A 21,570-nucleotide genomic window follows, 5' to 3' on the forward strand; every position below is an offset into this window, starting at 1 on the left:
CGTGACGTCAGCGCGTTGTCCCGCATTAAAAGTAGTCCGGGCTAAACGTGATGCATAGAGCTGGCAAAATTAAACGATTCCTCGAGGTGAATAAAATTACTCAGATCAGTTTTTAAACTCGAGTTACTCGAGTTGCTCGAGTATTCGTTTCAGCTCCAGTTATGATTATTGATTTTCGCCCTAATTTTACATCACAATCACAGCGTTAATAGCAGTTATAGGAAAGTTGTACATTGAATGAAACAATTTTATCATTTGTGAGGATATGTTTACAGGGAGTACATTGGCATATTTTTTCAAACATTGTGCTTGCACTCAATGTACGTTGTCAATATGTTCATAAACAATCCAATTTGGTGATATAATATGTGTGTGATATTGTTGCCAAGAAATAAATCCACTTACTGAAGTACTGTCGTATGAAAAAGTATCAAGTATCACAAAATATTAAATATGATGGTTCACCTACTTATTTTTCTCCCTTCTGTTATTGTTTTCATACTATCCTCATTAAAATATGAAAACCTATAAATGTTTGGGTGGTTTTAGTTACAGCAGACACTGTTTTCACCTGTGTGATTTCGAAAAAGATCAGATCGCATTTGATGGTGATTTTATGCAGAAATGTGAGAAATTCCAAAAGGTTCAGATACTTTTTCATACCACTGTACAATATGTGACTGGTTTGCAACCAGTATAGGGAGTACCCTGCCTCCTGCCCGTTGTTAGCTGGGATAGGCTTCACTACCCCCACGGCCCTCGTGAAGATAAGCGGTTCATACGATGAATGAATAAAGTTCTGTACAAAATGTCGACGACTGTTTCGTACGAACGTTATGTGTATTAAAAATATGTGTTTGACATGGATGATGGATTGGGAGACGATGTGCAAACTGGAAAATATCACTTTTCATGATTTTGTTTGTGTTGCCTTTACAAGCAAAAATAATTGATTCTTAAGAAGGCTCAGGCGGGACATGACGTCACAGTATTTTTATTTTTTGGTTTGCAAAGAGCCTTTTGACATTTTAACCCTTTCTAAAAATTCAAAGAGATTAACATTTGGTATACAAGTGTGGCCTACATGACTCAAAATGCGATGTCCAGATACTGTATGTGGATGCCATGTCTGAATTATTACAATACATCCATTTTATGAATTCGACCTCGGATAAGTGGGTGAAAAATCGATGGACGGATGGATAACATTTTAAAAATGATAAAACATTAATAAAACCAAACGAAATTCATACAACAGAAATACACTTTGGTTATGGCCCTACATTAAACTAAAATGTTGATAAATCAAATGGAGTGGCATGAATAACAAATAACATTTTTTCCAAACTTTTTGTTTGGGAAAAAACATTTTAGATAAAAATTTAGGGAAAGTCGTGTCTGAAACTGAAATTAAAATAAAAAAGATAATATTAACTGTTTCCCCTCTTTGTTTTTTAACATAAAACATATTTTTTAAAATAAAAGAAGATTTTCAATTAAATGAGTGCCCTTTAAAAGCTTAACGAACTACAGACACTTGCCAGTACTGATATAATATGATGCCAAATGACTTTAATGGTAATGAAACGCCTCCATGTTCCATATGCATGGCAATTCCTTAGGATGCTGCATATAAATGAGCAAAACGGCCCCCGAACGCAGCACCTGTGCTAAAGTGTGACGTGCTAACTGCATGTACATGATGCTGCCATCTGCATGCAATTAGTCAATTAGACCACAGGGGGTTGGCATGGCTGTATATCAAAAGCACAGCAAGGTGTCTGGGTTCAATATGAACATTTTTTTCCCTGTTAAATGCATTTCCAATTTAATCATTAACACATAATTAGTTGAGGCCACCAGATGTTTTTAGGGCTGAAATGGCAGAAAATGTGCCTATTTTCAAAGTCAATAACCCCACCCATCTTCTTTTTTTAACTATCATTTTGTTCTATAGCAGCACACTTAGCAACTAATCCTGTCGTTCTTGGTGTAAAATGGATGTGGGTGATGAAAGGAACAGGGTGTGGTCGGTGCAAAGTTCACAACACATTTAGGAATACCCAATTTTAACCCCTATTTCAAGCAAGGTAGTGAAAATGTATTTTTTAGGGGTCCGTGAGGAAATGGAATGACACAGTGACAGGGCCAGGAAGAGGGCACGGGACGGTGAGAAATGAGGGCTTTTAGGGTGGCAATTTTGGGCTTGTTATTCCTTTTGATACCGCATCCAGGGTCGGTCTGGATTCAGTTGGAACCAATACTCTTCTTGCATTGGGGAGAAATGAACTAGGGAGGAAATGTACTGAACACTAATCCTAGGAATATAATATAAACCAGGAGAAAATCATTCAATCTACATATATTACGAGTAAATTTGTCCGCATGAGGTTTTACTAGCATCCCTTTGATCAAAATACTAGTGCTGCAACGATTAATCGATTAACTCGAGTATCCGATTAGAAAAGAAGACTCGAATTAAATTTTGCTGCTTCGAGTATTCGTTTAATTAAAGTGCCGTTGTAATGGTTTGTTTTGAAACTGTTTGCATTTAGTTTTATTGATTTGGGTGGACATTTTTCACATGTGTGAATTCAGCTGCTCCCTGTTAAGACCAATAACCAAGTTTTTGTTTGAACTGTTTTTTTAATGCATTCCTAATTTAGTTTATAAGTATATTTAGCCGCTGTTTGCGGGGATACAGTATGTGTATGTGTCCGAACCATTTGTTGAGAGCATTGTTAAAAAAACATAAAACATTAGCATTTTGAGTTTTGCTATGAAAGTTAGCCAATTGTCCTTTTATTGTACATAGGTCCTCATTTATTTATTTATTTTTCTATACCGTTTGAGGCTCAACTCAGGTATTTTAATTTTTCAAGTTCCTTATCTGATTACTCGATTATTCAAATTAACTAGTTCATCGATTAATCGACTACTAAAATAATCGATAGCCGCAGCCCTACAAAATACTATAATACCTTAAAATACAAGGGGAAGTCATTCGGTGACCAAGTTTGTAAGTCAAAACACATTTTAATCAAATCGATTATAATCGGTTATTGGAAGAAAAATAAAAAATAAAATAAATTATTAACTTCAAAGACAAATGAGAAAGGGTCGTAATTCATTTCACCATTTTCAATATTAAGGACTACTGGGACCACCGACTTTCCAGATCAATGTAAGTTTTTCTTCTGAGATGAAATCAATTATCAAAATAGTTGGCCATTATTATCATTACCGTAATTTTCCGAATATAACGCGCACTTTTTTTCCCCCAAAATCAATTTGTAAAATCATGGTGCGCATTATAAACGGGTACATGGATGGAGACAGAAATATATATATATTACATATACATAAACAGATTTTTTTTTTTTGACACGGCCACGTTGTGTTGAAGAAACGTATGTGGCGACCCGTTGCCGACCATTACGGTACGTGACGTCACCATTTTGTTTTGGTAATACTTCACTCTGATCGGCCGAATGATTTCGTCTGTGTTAAATTACGCTTTTTTCACTCTTCATAAAGCACAGAATTTAGTTTCTTGAACTCATTTGAGTCAACGTTTTTTTGCAGCTCCGCAACTCGGACCATAACAAAAGTAAGCACACAGACTTCCTGTGTCCGTCAACTATATCTGTCCCTCGGGAAACTCAAACCCAAATAACAATAGTTCCTATTGTTACTGACATGTTGACAGCGATGAGGGCTCATGGATTTCTGACTTACGTTCTCACTTTCATTTTACCGTATCAATCCATGGAAGAAACATTTATTCATCGTGATGAAACCAGCAAGTTATACAGCAGCCTTTAAAAGAAAAGTCACATCTGTTTTGTTTTCTCCTAGATTCTGGTAAGTTGGAGAAGTTGTCAAATCATATTATTACCGTAAATATTGTCAGTTTATGGTAATGTTTTGATCTACCAATGTGCTATGCTTGTGCTGTGTTTCACCAGTCAGTAAAATGACATTTCTGTATTTGTACACCAGCTCTGTTTTCTTGTATTGTTCTATTTATTGGTGCTAAAATTGGGGTGTGCGTTATAAACGGGTACAATAATTTTCCCTAGATTTTACAAGTAAATTTGGGGTGCGCATTATTCACGGGTGCGCCTTATATTCGGAAAATTACGGTAGTTGTTGATGAATCGGTTCCTCCACCTTATCTCAAAGTGATTCCCATAGTTGGTGACAATCTGATCAAATTATTTACGCCCACACATGCATCAGAATGGGGATTTTTGTAGTCTTGTAAAAGAATGGGAGCAGAATTCAACAATCAGGTTTCAACAATTGAAATTTTAGACTTTCTAGACTTTTTTACGACCACTGAGAACATAATTTAACGCCGATCCTAGGTCAAATTTCATGGTGATGGTTTTATGTGTACAAAAAAAAAAAAAAAAAAAACAATATAAAAACTGTGTGCCTATTTTCATAGCTATTTTTGACCTGTTTCGAGTGTATCAGCGCTTATGTGCACAAAATATTAAATGTGATGGTTCACTAACTTTTTCTTCCCTCTTCTGTCATTGTTTGCATACTATCCTCATTAAAATATGAAAACCTATTAATGTTTGGTTTTAGTTAAAGCTGATAGTTTTTTCATCTGTGATTTTGACTCAGATCAGATCACATTTGATGGTGATTTTATGCAGAAATGTGAGAAATTCCAAAAGGTTCAGATACTTATACAGACCACTGTTTGCAGTAAAGTTATCATTAACTATACAGCTCCCTGTTTAGCCATGTTTATTTACAAAATAAAACACAGGGTTAAATTAAATCTACATTTACAACTTGCCTTTGTTATTGTACATCTACCCACGTCTTATTGCATGCATATTGATTATCAAAGACTTGAGCAGACAAAGGGAGAATATCTTGAAGTGTTCGTTATTTATTATGTACCAGGATGGGTGTTGAAAACCTTTTTTTAAACGAGAAACTTTCAAAAATTTCAAAGGTCTTAAAAATGCTTATTTTTAACCCACCTGATTTGACCTACTGTTATGGTGTCAAGAAATGCCCTCCTGTTCAAATTTTTTCTTCCCTCAGGGAATAGAGATTTTAAGCTTTCCAATAATGTTTCACACATTCATATAGAGGAAGTCTGACATCCGGGCATTTAATGATGTCACCAGCCACAACAAAGCGTCGCCATATTGAAAATGGGGCAAAAGACGAGTCACAAGCAGTTGCTCTGTCGTGCATTGTAATACAAAGGTGTTTAACTTTCATTTTATTTGCGGTCTTTTTTCCGTTGGAATGACTAAAATTTGCTGTGTTGTGGGTTGTCACACAAGGAAGAGTTCGGAGCCGCATTTGAAGTTCTTCATTCTTCCACGTGAGAAGAAAAGGAGAAACAAATGACTGAGAGCAATTAATCGAGGAACAGTAAAAGAAGACTGTTCCGTGGACTATTTTCGCCTGTGGGAACCTAAATCCAAGCACATTTATGTTTGCAGCCGACATTTTATTACTGGTGAGTAAACTTTAATTTTTGCCCCAATTAGCTGCTAGGATTCAATAGACTAGGCAGTGGTTATTATTACTGGAACCGGCAACTCACAAAGCGTTTTCTTTTGCCGTGAACTGCCCTGATTAGTCAATCGGTATATTATTTGCCTGGTGGGAATTGGTTATTTTGCCGTGACGTGCTCCCGGCTAAATAACGCTTGGAGGCGAATTACCGGTTACAGCAGAAATAATCACTTCGTATATACTACCAATTTTCTCTCAGTTCCACATAGTACATATTCCACGTAAATGATAAAGGTCAACTTACTGGGTGACTTTATGAGGTAGTTGTAGATGTTTCCGAACTACACTGCAGGCCATTCCTTTGTTTATCCAGCTATCAGCTGAGACTTTGTATCGGCAGCTTTGTAAGCCAATAAACGCTCATTTTAAATTGCATCGCCTCCTCGCATCTGTCGGCAGTGACTCATGATAATAGTAAGCCACGTTTAAGACGTTTTTAGGAAAAAAGACGCAAAACACACCTGAAATATATGAATTTCAGACGTTTATCTATGGAATGTTTAGCTGTGTGTTCCCCCTTCACAAAATGGCGACACGTTGCCAAGCAAGGTGACGTCATCGTGACATCACGCCGACTTCCTCCATTGGACAATTTTGAAATTTGGCCAAATTGGGGGTCTCAGAGCGGAACTACAAGTCACCTGGGTGTTTATATACCGTGTACAGTAATTACCAACATTAAATATTGGCTTTCTCCATTCACGAATACAGTAGGACAATATCCAGCATTTTATCAGCCTATACATTATCAAAATGGCGCTAATTAAAATGAAACCTTCCATGAGGCCCGTCGAGAGCGCGCCTCTAAATGACTTCGCTTTGAAGCCATTAGATGGAATACAGAGTTGGATTCAGAAGAAATTCAATTGGACATAACTCACCATCTGTGTTTAATTACAGAGTGGGAGGGAGACGCTAGCTGTCATTCTGTCTCGTCGAGCACAAAGCAACGGGCATCTTAAAGGGAGAAGAGTTTTTTCCCTACCCTTTTCTGTTTTATTAAAAGCTTGTGTCGCAGCAAAGGAAAGTCATGCCGTGGACGTGACAGATACCAGGTGCTTGCTCTGCAGCTTATCTGATGGGCGGCCGGTGTAAAGTAAACCATCTCTAACGCTTTGAAGAGAAGATTGTTTGCAGGAGCGAGTCCTTTCCTTTTCATTAGCCACCAAGTGCAGATAAGAGGCAATCATGGGTGTTAAAATGCAGCTTAACTCAGTGGCTGCCATCCAATCCATGATTGGACGTCCACTGCAGTCATTGGCAGTCAATTTTATATTCTTACTTTGTCAACATCTGCATCATGTTTCAGCTGCATTTTCAGTTTCTCCTCCTGATGCCTGGATTCCAACACTTTCACTCTCATCTCTACCTGAACACAGAGAAGCAACAGTACATGTGAAACTAGATTCTTATTAGTTGCTAAGCAAAAGAATTAGGGGAAAACAAAAAACACATTTCACCCCAACATCTTCATATCGTATTATCACACAAAATAACAAGATGACAAGGATAACAGGACTCTAGATGAAAGAAGTTACATATTTTCTGTGTCTCGCTCCCGAGCGCACCCGATGATGAAATGGCGCACATTAGCATGCAAAAACCCACGCGCGGCCCTGAAAAAGTCAATGGCACGAAGGTGAACTTAGCTCACGCGTGTTCAAGCGCACAAATGTTTGTACTAATGAATTGTTCATGTTCAATGGGAACAAAATGAAAATATGGGATGCATAAACAACATTGCAAAATGTCAGCATCTACAGTAAATAGATAAAAACAAGTGACAAGCAGACAATACTACCGTTATACTTTTAGGCCAGGGGTATCAAACTCAATCTATCTGGGGGCTGTTGGAGATAAGGTCTGGGTGACTGTGTGCTACATCACGTATTCCACAAAAAAATTACAAGTCATTTAATCTTCTCAATCTTCAATTGATTTTGCTTGCAATGAAAAAACACAAATAAGGGGAAAAAAAAAAAAAAACATGATCATTTTACACAAAACTCCAAAAATGGGCCAGACAAAAGTATTGGCAACCTTTGAAAAATCATGTGATGCTTCTCGAATTTCAGTAATTAACAGCACCAACTACATAACTGTGGCACATAACAGGTTGTGGCAATATATAAATCACACTTGCAGCCAGTTAAAATGGATTAAAGTTGACACAACCCCTGTCCTGTGTCCTTGTGTATACCACATTGAGCATGGAGAAAAGAAAGAAGACCAAAGAACTGTCTGATGACTCGAGAAGCAAAATTGTGAGGAAGCATGGGCAATCTCAAGGCTAAGTCAAGGCTATGTTCCTCTGTCTACCGTGCAGTGTCATCAATAAGTGTAGAGCCCATGGCACTGTGGCTAACCTCCCTAAATGTGGACAGAAAAGAAAAATTGACGAGAGATTTCAACGAAAGATTGTGCGGATGGTGGATAAAGAACCTTGACTAACATCACAAACACGTTCAAGCTGTCCTCCAGTTCGAGGGTACAACAGTGTCAACCCGTACTATCCGTCGGCGTCTGAATGAAAAGGGACTCTATGGTAGGATACCCAGGAAGATTACACTTCTGATCCAGAGACATAAAAAAGCCAAGCTGAAGTTTGCCAAAACTTACCTGAGAAAGCCAAAAACATTTTGGAAGAATGTTCTCTGGTCAAATGAAACAAAAGTAGAGCTTTTTGGGAAACGGCATCAGCATAGTGTTTATAGGGAAAAAACAAAAAAAAGCGAGGCCTTCAAAGAAAAGAATATGGTCCCCGCAGTCAAACATGGCGGAGGTTCTCATGTATTGGGGTTGCTTTGCTGCCTCTGGCAATGGACTGCTTGATCGTGTGCATGGCATTATAAAAGTCTGAAGACTACCAACAAATTTTGCAGCACAATGTAGGGCCCAGTGTGAGAAACCTGTGTCTCCCTCAGAGGTCATGGGTCTTCCAGCAGGACAATGACCCCAAACACACTTCAAAAAGCACTAGAAAATGTTCTGCAAGTGATCAAAAATTTTAAAATTTAAATTTAATAGCCGAGCCTGACCCAAACATTTAACTGGTGGTTGGTACCTAGACATACGATTGCTTCGACCTCCTATCCTTTCGGCATCCGACGTAAAATCTGACTCGGCCTTGGACGACATGCTTGAAATACCATTTATGCTAGCGTTGCAATTTAATTGTTTTCCGGCCAGACAAATGCACAGCGGATTTTCTTGTGAGAGAAATCAATATGGGTCCCAAGGAGATTAGTGCAGGTGGTGAAAAAAGGAAAAAGGTGACGTTTACCACTGAAATTAAGAAGGAAATGGCAGAAAAACAGGAGCGTGGTGTAGGTGTCAGTGAACTGGCTTGAGAGTACGGTCGGAATATGTCAACGATTCTGTGGACGACTCTCATTATTATTATCATTATTATTGTAAAATCGGCAAGGAAGTAGCCAGCTTCGTCAGGTTTGTAATCATTTATTTCAGAACTTGTGCAATACAACACGGCTACTGTCCACAGTAGCTGACGCCAACTACAACACATGAAAAGAGGAAGTAAAAACTTCCCACTCTTCCGCACCTCTCTCACTCTCTTGCCAGTCACACAGTGCGTTCCGGATCAGCATGCAAAACACGACCGCCACATTGGAACATGATTCATTACATTATATTATTATTCAAATTTGCATTTATAATGTATTTGTTTTGCTTTGTGTATTTGCCTATTTGTAAATGACCTGCAGTACTTACCGTCATTTTCGGACTATAGGCCGCCACCCACCAAATTTGACATAAAAACTGCATTTGTTCATTGATAAACTGCACTGGACTATAAGCCGCAGCTGTCCTCACTGTATTATAGGATATTCTACACTAAAACATATTTACCGAGAACACTTTTTTTGACAGCGGCATCATAATACTGTCATAAGACCAAATGAACCACCATAAAGTTTTGAACCAATTGACTGCGAAGCTTCATTGCTTCAAGAAGCTTCATTTGGCCATCACTGTTCCCTTGTGGGAGACAGTCAACCTCTGCTGCCACCTATTGTCAACACTGTTGTCGTCCAACATGCCTCCTAGCATGCATTGCAGTGCAACAGATGTAAATAACAATTCAATTTCATGTTCTGTGCTAATTATTTCTTCAGTTACTGTTCCAGTTGTTTAGTTATCGTATGCGGTAACACTATTTAACAGTGGTGCCATAAGACTGTCATAGTTATAACGGTTATCAGCATTAATGAATGCTTACAACAGATGTCAATTTGTGTCATCTAGCAAATGATCTCACTTTTGAATGGATGTAAAGGATCCAAGCTGGACATAAATGGAGTTAGTGACATAATTTGCCGGATGACACTTAATGACATAATGTATGTCATAAGCATTCATTAATCCCCATGATAGTGTCATTTCATAAATATGACGGTCTTATGGCAGTCTTATGACGCTACTGTCAAATAAAGTGTTATGTATTAACACAAAAGGGAAAAAGGTAGCAGCTTGTAGTCTGAAAATTACGGTAATAAGGATTTACCGTAGGTTTTTGGGCCGTGAAAACAATTGAATTATAATGTTTTCTTATGGGAAAATCCCACTCGATATGCAACCACTTCGACTTGCAAACCAGGTTCTGGTTAAATTCGCATGTAGAGGTACCACTGTTCATATCAAGGTGCTGCAAAATATTGTTCCACGGGCCGCATTTTTGACACCCCTGTTTTAAGCTATTTCTCAATGTTCGCAAATTATTTTAAGCAGCATTAATGAACACCCACTGCTAATACTAGAGGCGTGCAAAATTTCCGATTTTTAGATTATTCGCGATTCGGCCATGGAAGATTCGAGAACGATTCACAAACATCCAAATTCCGATTTTTGAATTATACCAGGTAAAGCAGAAATAAAACAGTCAGCGCGGTCTTCAGGACGCAATGAGGAACGGAGATGCCGCTAGATGAGGGGAAAAAAAAAAAAAACCAATACCTGACTGCGGCCAGCTGCTAGTTGCTAGAAACATACGGCAACATACGGCTATGGTAGATATCACGTACTGTATATCTAGAACTAGATGTGAAATGACAGTCGACGGCCGTGTTAGATCATATACCAAGAATTAGATGCGAAATGACAGACTTTCCCGCGCTAGTAAACAGGCGCCATCTTAAATCAGTAGACTTCTCTAGAAGGCTCTGCTGTAGCGAACCTAATTACTTTTTATCTAGAAAAAAAAAAAAAAAAAAAAAAATCGGCAAAATCTTGACTTGAATCCATCTTTAAATGATGAAACAGTTTTAAAACTTTCAAGTCGAATAACGGGAGCAATTTTAACAACTTTAACGGTTGATTCACAACATTAAATTAATTGAATGTGGTTTAAAGCTGCCGATACAGAATGGGGACTTGAGTATTTTATTTACTGTTTTTAACTGTTAACTTGATACTGAAATAGTTTGTTTAGCCTAAAAGGATTTTTGAACAATTTTGGAACTAATGTACAAAAAATTAAAAGTGCATCAATAATCCATTTATAATCGAATCGGAGCCGCTGAATCTTAATTGTAATTGAATCGTTCGGTGCCCAAAGATTCCCACCTCTAGCTAATACTGTTGTTTAATTTGGTTAAAGACTATATCATCTCACTTGAAACACAACATTTTTCTCTACTATTTTAAAGTAGTAGTTAATTGACACAGTGTTTCTCCTTCCAAACACAAAGGAAAGCTTTAATAGAAAAAAAGGTGCCAGTAAGTTTGATGTGGCGACTCATGTTTCATCAGTGTCTGGTCCTGGTGTTTGAATCATCCCTGGGGCAAGGTGACAACTGGAAGGCCTTTGAGCATGTTGTTTTGTGTGTGTGCACATATGTCACAGCACACCAAATTGTGATAACGTATCAAACGATGAAAAGAATACAGTACATATGAAAAAGAGGTATGTAATGTATTGATTCATCATGGACGCACATACACTCCACTTTATGCTAAAAACCATACCCTTGAGGCGGTTCTATCTAATAATCTGCTTTCTTTTTTAATCCTCCACCATTTATTGGTGCAAGTTCCACAAGAGAGCTGTCAGAACAAAAAGGGAAAAGGACAGCGACAGAAAAGAAGAAAGAGATGATGGTGATTGAAAAGCAGGAGAGTAAGCGCAGACCTGATTCAGCAGGCGCACAAAAAAATGGATAGGATGGGTAAAGAAAAAAAGGCACATGTGGAGGTGTCACTTTCTCAGCCTCTCTTCAAATGCTCTTTTGAGAAAGTTTGTCAAACTAGATCAGAGGCGTTAAAAACTTGTTTATAAAAGGCGGCAGTGAAGGAGGGAGGAGGAGGAATGTCGTACACCTCAAGCTTCAGAGACGCCTTCAATCAGCCCGTCTGGGTGGTGCGCCTTTTTTCCCGCCTCTTTTCTTCTGAGTCGTAGCTCGCGAGATGTAAGATGCCATGTTTTTTGACACTTCGCTCTTGAAAGGATGTGAGGATGGGAGTAAGGAGAGGGTGTGCGTGCGTGTGTGTACGGAGGAGGCAAAGACGGAAACAGTTGCCCTCGAAACCAGCGCGGGGTCAAGGCCTTTTTCCTCAGGGTGGGGGGAAGGGGGGTGTTGTTGCAAAACGTCTGCAAAGTGTTCAGGCTTCAAAAGCAAGGTTGTGTTTGTGTATCTTCTTTTGTCTTGCCTGAGATGTACAATGTGTTGCTATGTGACTTCTATCCTCTGTAAACACAGATGCTCAAGGATAGTCAAGATGAGTTGTTCTGCTATCTACTGACAAGCAGCCACATGCCATTTCCACTATCCCACAACAATTTACATTCAATGGAGATTGAGAAGGAAAATAAATTTATGTAACCGGTATTACAGCATGTATTGTAGGCCATATCTTCAGTATTCATTGCTTGAATTCTGATATGGAAAACAACAAATATATTAATATTAATCCTTTTAATTACCAAAAATAAAGACCTGGCATCCACATAAGTGTACATCACATTTTGAGTCATAATGTGCTGTATGAGGCCATTTGAGTACAGTGAACTCATTGTCATGTTCAAGAAACCAGTCTGAGATGATTCCAGCTTAATGGCATGGCGCATTACCCTGCTGAAAGTAGCCATCAGAAGTTGGGTACATTGTGGTCATAAAGGGATGGACATGGTCAGCAACAATACTCAGGTAGGCTGTGGCATTCCAACGATGCTCAATTGGTACCAAGGGGCCCAAAGAGTGCCAAGAAAATATTCCCCACACCATTACACCACCACCCTGAACCGTTGATACACGGCAGGATGGATCCATGCTTTCATGTTGTTGACGCCAAATTCTGACCCTACCATCCGAATGTCGCAGCAGAAATCGAGACTCATCAGACCAGGCAACGTTTTTCCAGTCTTCTATAGTCCAATTTCGATGAGCTTGTGCAAACTGTAGCCTCAGTTTCCTGTTCTTAGCTGAAAGGAGTGGCACCCGGCGTGGTCTTCTGCTGCTGTAGCCCATCTGCCTCAAAGTTCAACGTACTGTGCGTTCAGAGATGCTCTACTGCCTACCTTGGTTGTAACGGGTAGTTATTTGAGTCACTGTTGCCTTTCTATCAGCTCGAACCAGTCTGGCCATTCTCCTCTAACATCAACAAGTCATTTCCGCCCACAGAACTGCCGCTCCCTGGATATTTTTTCTTTTTCGGACCATTCTCTGTAAACCCTAAAGATAGTTGTGCGCGAAAATCCCAGTAGATCAGCAGTTTCTGAAATACTCAGACCAGCCCTTCTGGCACCAACAACTATGCCAAGTTCAAAGTCACTCAAATCACCTTTCTTCCCCATACTGATGCTCGGTTTGAACTGCAGGAAATTGTCTTAAACCATGTCTACATGCCTAAATGCACTGAGTTGCCGCCATGTGATTGGCTGATTAGAAATTAAGTGGTAAGAGCAGTTGGACAGGTGTACCTAATAAAGTGGCCGGTGAGTCTATATACATGTACACACAACACATCACATATGTTCTATGTGCACATATTAAAGGGGAAGTTCAGTATTTTTGGCATAAGTCTTAATCTTCGAGTTAGCAGGGGGTTTAATTAGTCGGTGGAGTTGATTTAAAAATATTCTTTGCAATTTCTTATTTGTCAGTTTCAGGGCTCTGGAGTGGCTAAGCTAGCGCGAGTCAATGGTACCTGCTTAGCATACCAATAAAAAACAACATACGCGCACATGAGAATCACAGATAAACCATGCAATCAAAAGTTCTGGCTATATTTTCAGGATAAAGTTATTAAAACTTACCATTGCATGTCAGTAATTGTTATATGAACAGCAATATTTGTAATACAGCAGCTCTGCATGGAACAGGTTGTCTAGGCAAGCATGGCGGACTGTTTTTTTCTTGGGTTTTTTTCGGGAACGAAAGGGACTCCCCAGAAGACTGCATGAATGCTCTAAGCACTTTTCTCTATTGTGGTAGCATTTCGCATCTTTAAAAAAAAAAAAAAAAAAAAAAGTCCCACAGAATGAACGGAAATTACGGCAGTTTGGTGTGCCATTGCTTTGGCTGCATGGGTATTTCAAACATTGATCTGCAATTTGAAATTGTCTATTTTATATCTGATAATATATGTATTTTTTTAATTGGCATGCTAAGCAGGCACCATTGACTCGTGCTAGCTTAGCCATTCAGGACTCCTGAAACTAACAAATAACTGACAAACTGCATGGAATTTGTTGAAATCAACTCCACCGACTAATTAACCCCCGCTAACTCAAAGTTTGAGCCCAATAAAAAAAATTCTGAACTTCCCCTTTATATATTTAATGTGATTTAGGTTTAATTCGTCATCTTATAAAAGTCTTAAATATAAAATACTCAGGTTGAGAACGAGTCAACATGAAAAATCTAATTTACTTAGCTTTTCTATTTTTCCTGTTAAAAAATGCACGATCAAAATCACATGTTTTCGCTGAAGCTCCCAGAGGATCAGTAGATTAGAGAGACAGCGTCATTAAGTCGTCGGAAAGCAAAAGGGGTTGGATTCCCTGTCGGGAACTTGTGACCATTGAAGAGTGACGGCTTGACACCAACACGCTCATCTGACACTCACAATCCCTGCGGTCAGGTACTAAGAGGTAGGCTTTTTTAGGATCTGCAGAATCCCACAGATCCCTCGGCGCTTTAATCAGTAGATTATCACCGGGCCGGCAAAAATTCACCCATCAGTCACTATTTAATTGAATTTCCAAATCAAGGACTAGTCCATTTAACAGAGCACTTGAAGGCCTTTTGCAAGACATTTTTTCCACAGCTCCTCAAACAGTCACGACAAGTACGTGACTCAAAGCAAAGGAAGCTTTACGGGAACATTTTTCAGCTGTCACTCATTGTTCCAAAGGAAAAGAACAGTCAGCATTCTTGTCTGTACAGCTGCTGGCACAGTCAGATGTATGAGGACGAGTTTAGTGAGAAAGCCGAGATATTCATTAAGCCGCTGTGAGCTTTATGGCATATGGCATATACGTTTAACACTTGAGTAAATTTTTAGCTGAGCCTGTAGGATTAGGGGGAAGTGATGTCACTGTGTGATTTCCCCCAGACTCAACATCCAACGCGACACAGTTCTTTGTTGGAACTACAGAAAAGGCAACATGTTAAAGGTGAGATTTGCGGCCCACTGCATTAGACTCCGTAGCAAAATACTGCGTGTGGTCACAGCTGTAGCTGGTGAAATTCAAGAGTTGCTAAAATCCAACTAAGGCATTCTTGATTGCTGCGATTGGCAGGTGACCAGTCAAGGGTGGAACCCACCCTCTTGAAATAGTCGGCTGAAATGATCTAATGGTACACTTAAGAATTACTGAGTTGAGGTCAAAATGAACAATATTAAAAATATGAAATCCATTCGTCCATAGTGAAATATTTTTTTTCTCCAACCAGTTAAAAGCTTACCCAGGTGATTAGCCTTAACAAGTTTCCTACGTTACACAGCCTGTGCAGTAACCCATGCCTGTCCTACCATATTCTTCATTGTCCTGACTAGGGCTGTCCTAAACGATTATTTTTGTCCCGATTAGTCCGAAGACTTTTTTTTAATGATTAGTCGACGAGTCTAATAATTTTTTAAAACTTTTTTTTTTACTAATCTTGCAATTACAGTTTTGTTGACGATTATTAATTCACAAAAACACTTTGGAAAACAAAGTATTAAAGTACACATAAACACATAAATAACTATAATAAATCACGAATAAACTATAGGGTTTAATGCTGTTGGCATTAACTAGTGCAAAAGAATGGAATGTAAACAGATTCAGAACACTGTGACTTCACTTTTCCAACAGGATTCAAAACAATTCTTACTTTTTCTTTTTGTGGTATGCCTATATCGTTCTCAGCATTAAAGTGAGCACCGGAGTAGATAAATAAATGTCACATATCACTGGAATGAAGTATGTGGAAAAAAACTTAATGATGCACTAGTGTTGTTTTCGTCAATGATGTCGACCACGAAAATATTTCGTCAACGAACGTATTATTCATGACGATAACATCATGAACGTCTGAGGATACAAGAACGAGATGAAAATTTTCAGTTTCCGTCAAAAATTCACAATGTGTGATTTTTTTCTTATTGTATGTGTAGTTAGCATGCATTTAGCAGTGTTTGTTCTTGTCACTCCTGTGACGTGCTGCGCCTCCACCCCGACACCCCCGCCTCACACACACACTCCGGTGAGTAAGCCTGTGCCCATTCCTGGCTCCTTTTGTGAAATGTGTGTCAGGTGCTGCTTGGCAAGTTTTGCTTTCTTATCTTGGCAAAATATGATATGTTGCTTTACCCATTAAAGGTCTGTGCCGAGTGATCATCACACACTGAACTAACTTATAGTGTTAGCATAGCGTTCAAGTTAGCATTAGCATTTATCGCGGTGACTTCTTAAACTCTTGGAAAACATTTTACATACAGTTCGTGGCGTCCAGGTGAGTTTAATTAATTGCAAATTATGTGCTGTTTTCCTGCTGAGTTTGTATTATCATCATGAAAATGGTGGTATAGTTGCAAACTCTACAGCGGGGGTCCTCAATTAGCGGACCGCGGTCCACGACACCTCTCTGTGGACCCAGGGCAAATGGCACTTTAAAAAAATAGATAAATAAAACAACTTTTAACATATATTTGTATGAATTGCTGATCTATCGCTATGCGTTACTATTCTATCGCAAAATTCTGTTTCATTTTTAGTCAAATATCTTTCATGCTCTCATTTCTGTTGTTTGGCTGAGAAAGCGTGCATGGATGCGCTGATTGGCTGAGAGCCTGTATGCTGCTAGCTAGAGTAGACAGACCGCAGCAGCAGTGTGAAACACGAGTCGCACCAAGCACTTTGCAGTCTGTTTGTTTACATGCCACCAGTGGAAGACTGAATCCAACAAAATGTCATGCTCAAAGTTGATCAAGAGAAAAAACAGTGAACAACAAAAATCGCCGTTTCAATGAGGAATGGACTGACAAATATGCGTCCATTTTACCAACTACAAGTACTAAACCTATGTGCTTAATACGCTTCGAGACAGTTGCTCTGATAAAAAGTGAAAATGTGAAACACCATTATGTTAAAGAGCACAGCTCTTTTGAAGAGAAGTTTCCTCCTAAATCAGAATTGAAAAGGCAAGAAATTAACAAGGTGAAGCAGTCATATCAAGAGTCAAGCAAGGTTATTGTTAAATTTATGACAACAAATTGCAACGGAATGCTCACTCAGAGTGTCGGTGTTGGCCAAACATAAGAAGCCGTTCTTTGATGGAGAAATAATAAAACCATGCATGACTGAAGTGATGGCAGCCATGTTCGAAGGAACAGAAAAGGAAATGTAATGGAAAGGAAATGACAACAAAAAAATCAAACAAATCTCACTCCCAGATTCATCAACCACAAGACGCACTGATGTACTGGCTGGTGATGTGAGTAAACAGCTTTGTGACTCCCAAATGCTATTTCTCTCATTGAGCAGTGTTTTACAGTTAATGTTACTGTCAATAATTATTTTGTTTGCACCTCAATGACTGAGCTTGTCATTTATGTTCTGTACATGTGAACATGTACTGTACTACTTGCACGTTTTCTTTTTTGTCCAGCAGTGTTTTAGTTACAAAATGTACTGTCAATAGTTATTGTTTGCACCTTAATGACAGATCTCGTCAATTATTTACTGTACATGTTTAAACATTGTACTTGCATGTTTTTTTTTGTGTGTATTTGTTTCAAGTCCAAGAAGATGTTTGTCAATTTATTTTTAATCAGAATGTGCATTGTATTTTTGTTTGGTCAAAAGACAACCACCTTTACCACCTTCGACCTGCGTTGTACTTGACCAAAATTAATAAATGGACCCATGCTTGTATGAAAAAAAAAAACAATTGTGGACCTTCAAGATTTGTATTTGAGGATCCCTGCTCTACAGTTATGTAGTCATCATTGGAAATTGTTGAAAACCTTTATTTTGAAAACCTTTATTTATTCATGGACTAAAATACTTGAAGTTTATAGACGAAAACATTTTGAGAATTGTCGACGAAACTAGACGAAATTTGAGTTTTTGTTGACTAAAAAACTAGACGAAGACGAACACATTTTGAAATGACTATAAACTGTAATATGACTAAGACTAACAAGTATTTTTCTCCAAAAGACTAAGACGAAAATTAAAATGGCTGGCAAAAACAACAATGTGATGCACGTTGACACGACGTAAGGACAAAAGATTAGAGTCGTATTATTGCGATGAGAAAAAAAAGTAGCATTATTCCGTTGTGGTAATGCAGCTATTTTAGTATAAATATATGAATATATATTTTAAAAAAGTTAGCGAAAGAAGTCTGACCCGACCCAACCATAAATAATTGACATTTTGGGCCCGACCCTGCCCAAAATTCGGGTCGGGTACGGGTTCAGGCTCAAGATCTTAGCTCTACTTTACATACACGTACCTTCGCTGGGAGCCACGATGACACATTAGTATAAATTCTTATATTGACTATAATTTGATGTAGATGAAAAAAAAAAGTTAGCGAGAGAAGTCCGACCCGACCAGACCATAAATAAATGACATTTTGGGCCCGACCCTGCCCGAAATTCAGGTCGGGTTCGGGTTCAGGCTCAAGATCTAAGCTCTACATATGCGTACCTTTGCTGGGAGCCACGACGAAGCATTAGTATAAATTCTTCTATTGATTATAATCTGATGTAGATGAAGCAAAATAATAAGGATTTCCTTATTTGTAAAACAGATTCTAAAATACAAGATTCTTTCCATATTCTTGATTTTAATGGAGGCGGCATTGAGCAACGTAAAGTATGTAGCTGCTTATTCATCTACATTAGCCAGATATTAGTCCCGAATACTCTGTCGTACAACCCACATAAAAGCAACTTCAATTAAAAAAAAAAAAAAGTCTTCATATGGACTTTTGATGCGCCAGCTTGTTGTCTCCTGTCATCTTTCAAAATAATACCTGGATGACGGCGCTTCAGGTGTTCATTCACGGCAGACTTGCTGCCGTGATACTAGTATTCAAGCTTGGCAGTGAAGCGAATGCACACTGACAGTGTACCCTCCTTTGTTTTGTTAAAATAAGGCCATGCTTTGGTCACTCTGGTGCATTTTTTTGGCTTTGTGTCTGCTCCCCCGCTTGAATCGCGAGTGTCCGCCATTCTCAAATTTCCAAGCATATTATTTTTTTAACCCTTTATTAACCGTCGATGGGACGGTGTGCTCGTCGACGCATTTACATCATCGATGACGTAGACCAGACATGTCCAAAGTCCGGCCCGGGGGCCAAATGCGGCCCGTGGTCAAATTTCATCCGGCCCCCAGCCTCTGTCATAAAATCAATGTCTGGCCTGCAAACAGACTTAATAAATTGGTCAGCAGTACTGCTACCAGCATATGAAGTAGCTTACACCTTAAATGCTGCTCCTCCTTTACCCACTAAAAGGCAGCAGCACTCTAAGCAACGTTACCCCGTGTGATCCTTTACTCCCAATTTTCTAAAATGGCGACAATCAACAAAAAAAAGAAAGTTGACTGCGACGGCCGACCCGTCAAGGATAGGTGGAAATTGGACTATTTCTTCACTAAAATACGCAACAACTGTGCCTGCCTCATTTACAAAGAGACAGTCGCTGTTTTTAAAGGGTTCAACGTGAGGCGATATTACCAAACGAGACACGCTGACGTGTACAACAAGATTACAGGGAACATGCGTAGAGAGAAATTGAAGCAACTTGAAGCTAGTTAATTTTACAGCAGCAGTATTTTGCAAGAGCCCGAAAGTCGAAGGAGAACGCCACAAAGGGTAGTTGGGAGATTGTTGAAATTATTAATTAAAAATAATAATAAAGCAAATGTGACACACAGAATGGCTTGCTAAAATTTGCTTAATTATATCGTTCTATGTAAATGACGTAAGCCAAGGTCGGCCCCCCAAATTTTTACCACACTAAATCTGGCCCCCTTTGCAAAAAGTTTGGACACCCCTGACGTAGACTAAGTAGACTAGTCTGGACAGGTCTAGTCCTAATAGTTTGTAGCGGTGTAACGATACATCGATAGGTTAAGCAACGGTCTATGTAAATTGATGTTAAAAAAAAAAAAAAAAAAAAAAAAACATCTTTTGGCTCTGCCATTTTGTATTTCAAAGGAATAAATGGTTTTCATTCAAATGTTCCAGCAATAAAATCATAACGTCACATGTCAAAATTACTTTGTTTAAATTGCTTTAGATACAAAGATACACATTGGTGACTAATCTTACAACGTTGTATATAGCGAGCAATGTGAAACAAAAAACTAAATTTTTTAAGTAATATGAATTTATAGGTAATATTGTAACATAACCTGGTGCAATCAAAGAACAATCAATATCTTCAGCTACATCATAATAACTCAAATTTAACAATGACTTTTGTTATAATTGTATGTAGCACTTTTGGCATCATGTCTTTTGATGGCTGCACTTCATGGCACTTCAGCTCGCAAGTCAGTTTGTCTTGAAGGTAGTTCGTGAGTGTGTCCAATTAAAAATTAAAAATGTCAACCGATAAAATTAACTTACCGATCCAATCTTTGAGTCAGGGAACATTTCTTTTGCTAATTATGAGAAGTGATCAGCAATAGTTGCGGGCAAATTGTGTTCGTCAACAAATTGGCAGAGTAAAATCTCCACTTTCGTCTCTTTTCATTCTGCAGACTTCATCTTTATGACCAGTGTTGTTAATCTTACTTTTAAAAAGTAATTAATTACAGTTACATATTAATTCTCCCAAAAAGTAATTGAGTTAGTAACTCAGTTACCTGAATGTAAGAGTAATTAGTTACTTAGCAAACTAATTGGTGTTACCTTTCATGCCCCCCCCCCCCCCCAAAAAAAACATAGTAACCTTTGCTATGTTTGGAAGTCATTTAATGTTGTGAATCAACTGTTAAAGTTGTTAAAATTGCTCCCGTTTTTGCATTAGTTCCCTTCTGTCTACTTTCGACATGTGAAAGTTTTAAAACTGTTTCATCATTTAAAGATAGATTCAAGTCAAGATTTTGCCGATTTAGGAGTATGTTAGATAAAAAGTTACGTCGGTTCGCTAGGAAGGTACAACAGAGCCTTTCTGAGAAGTCTACCGCTTTAAAAATGACGACTGTTTACTAACGCTGCCGAGTCTGTCATTTCGCATCTAGTTCTATATGCATGTGATATCTGGGCGTAGATTGTAGGCTGTCGGCTACAGTCAGGAAATATTGGAGCCACCTAGCTTAGCATTGTATTTGCTACAGCGTCAAAACAAACACTCTTCTCTCTCCGTGTCTGACTTTTCTCGCGTCATTCAACCAACGTGGTAACGCATCGTAACACACATTGTCTTGTTGCCGAAACGGTGACAAAATCAGAACGGAGGAGAAAAAAAAAAAACGGAATGCACGAAAAACATACAGATTTGAACGTATGCCGTACACATTTAAAAATCAGTGCTCACCTTGTACAA

The 21,570-nt window shown here is 38.6% G+C and overlaps 1 protein-coding gene across 8 annotated transcripts in view; it reads right to left on the reverse strand.

Moving 5' to 3' along the window:
* Positions 1-21,570, reverse strand: part of cep112 (centrosomal protein 112) — a 295,686-nt gene that overhangs the window by 241,981 nt on the left and 32,135 nt on the right. For all 8 annotated transcript variants that reach the window (XR_009060878.1, XM_057817528.1, XM_057817531.1 and 5 more), the window contains exon 8: positions 6,839-6,925. Coding sequence is in view for 7 of the 8 variants with exons in the window: in XM_057817528.1 (XP_057673511.1) it covers positions 6,839-6,925 (87 nt within the window). In the remaining variant the exon portion in view is untranslated. The remainder of the gene's footprint in view (positions 1-6,838; positions 6,926-21,570) is intronic.

Source organism: Corythoichthys intestinalis, chromosome 16 (genome assembly GCF_030265065.1).
Source record: "Corythoichthys intestinalis isolate RoL2023-P3 chromosome 16, ASM3026506v1, whole genome shotgun sequence".
Lineage (NCBI taxonomy): Eukaryota > Metazoa > Chordata > Actinopteri > Syngnathiformes > Syngnathidae > Corythoichthys > Corythoichthys intestinalis.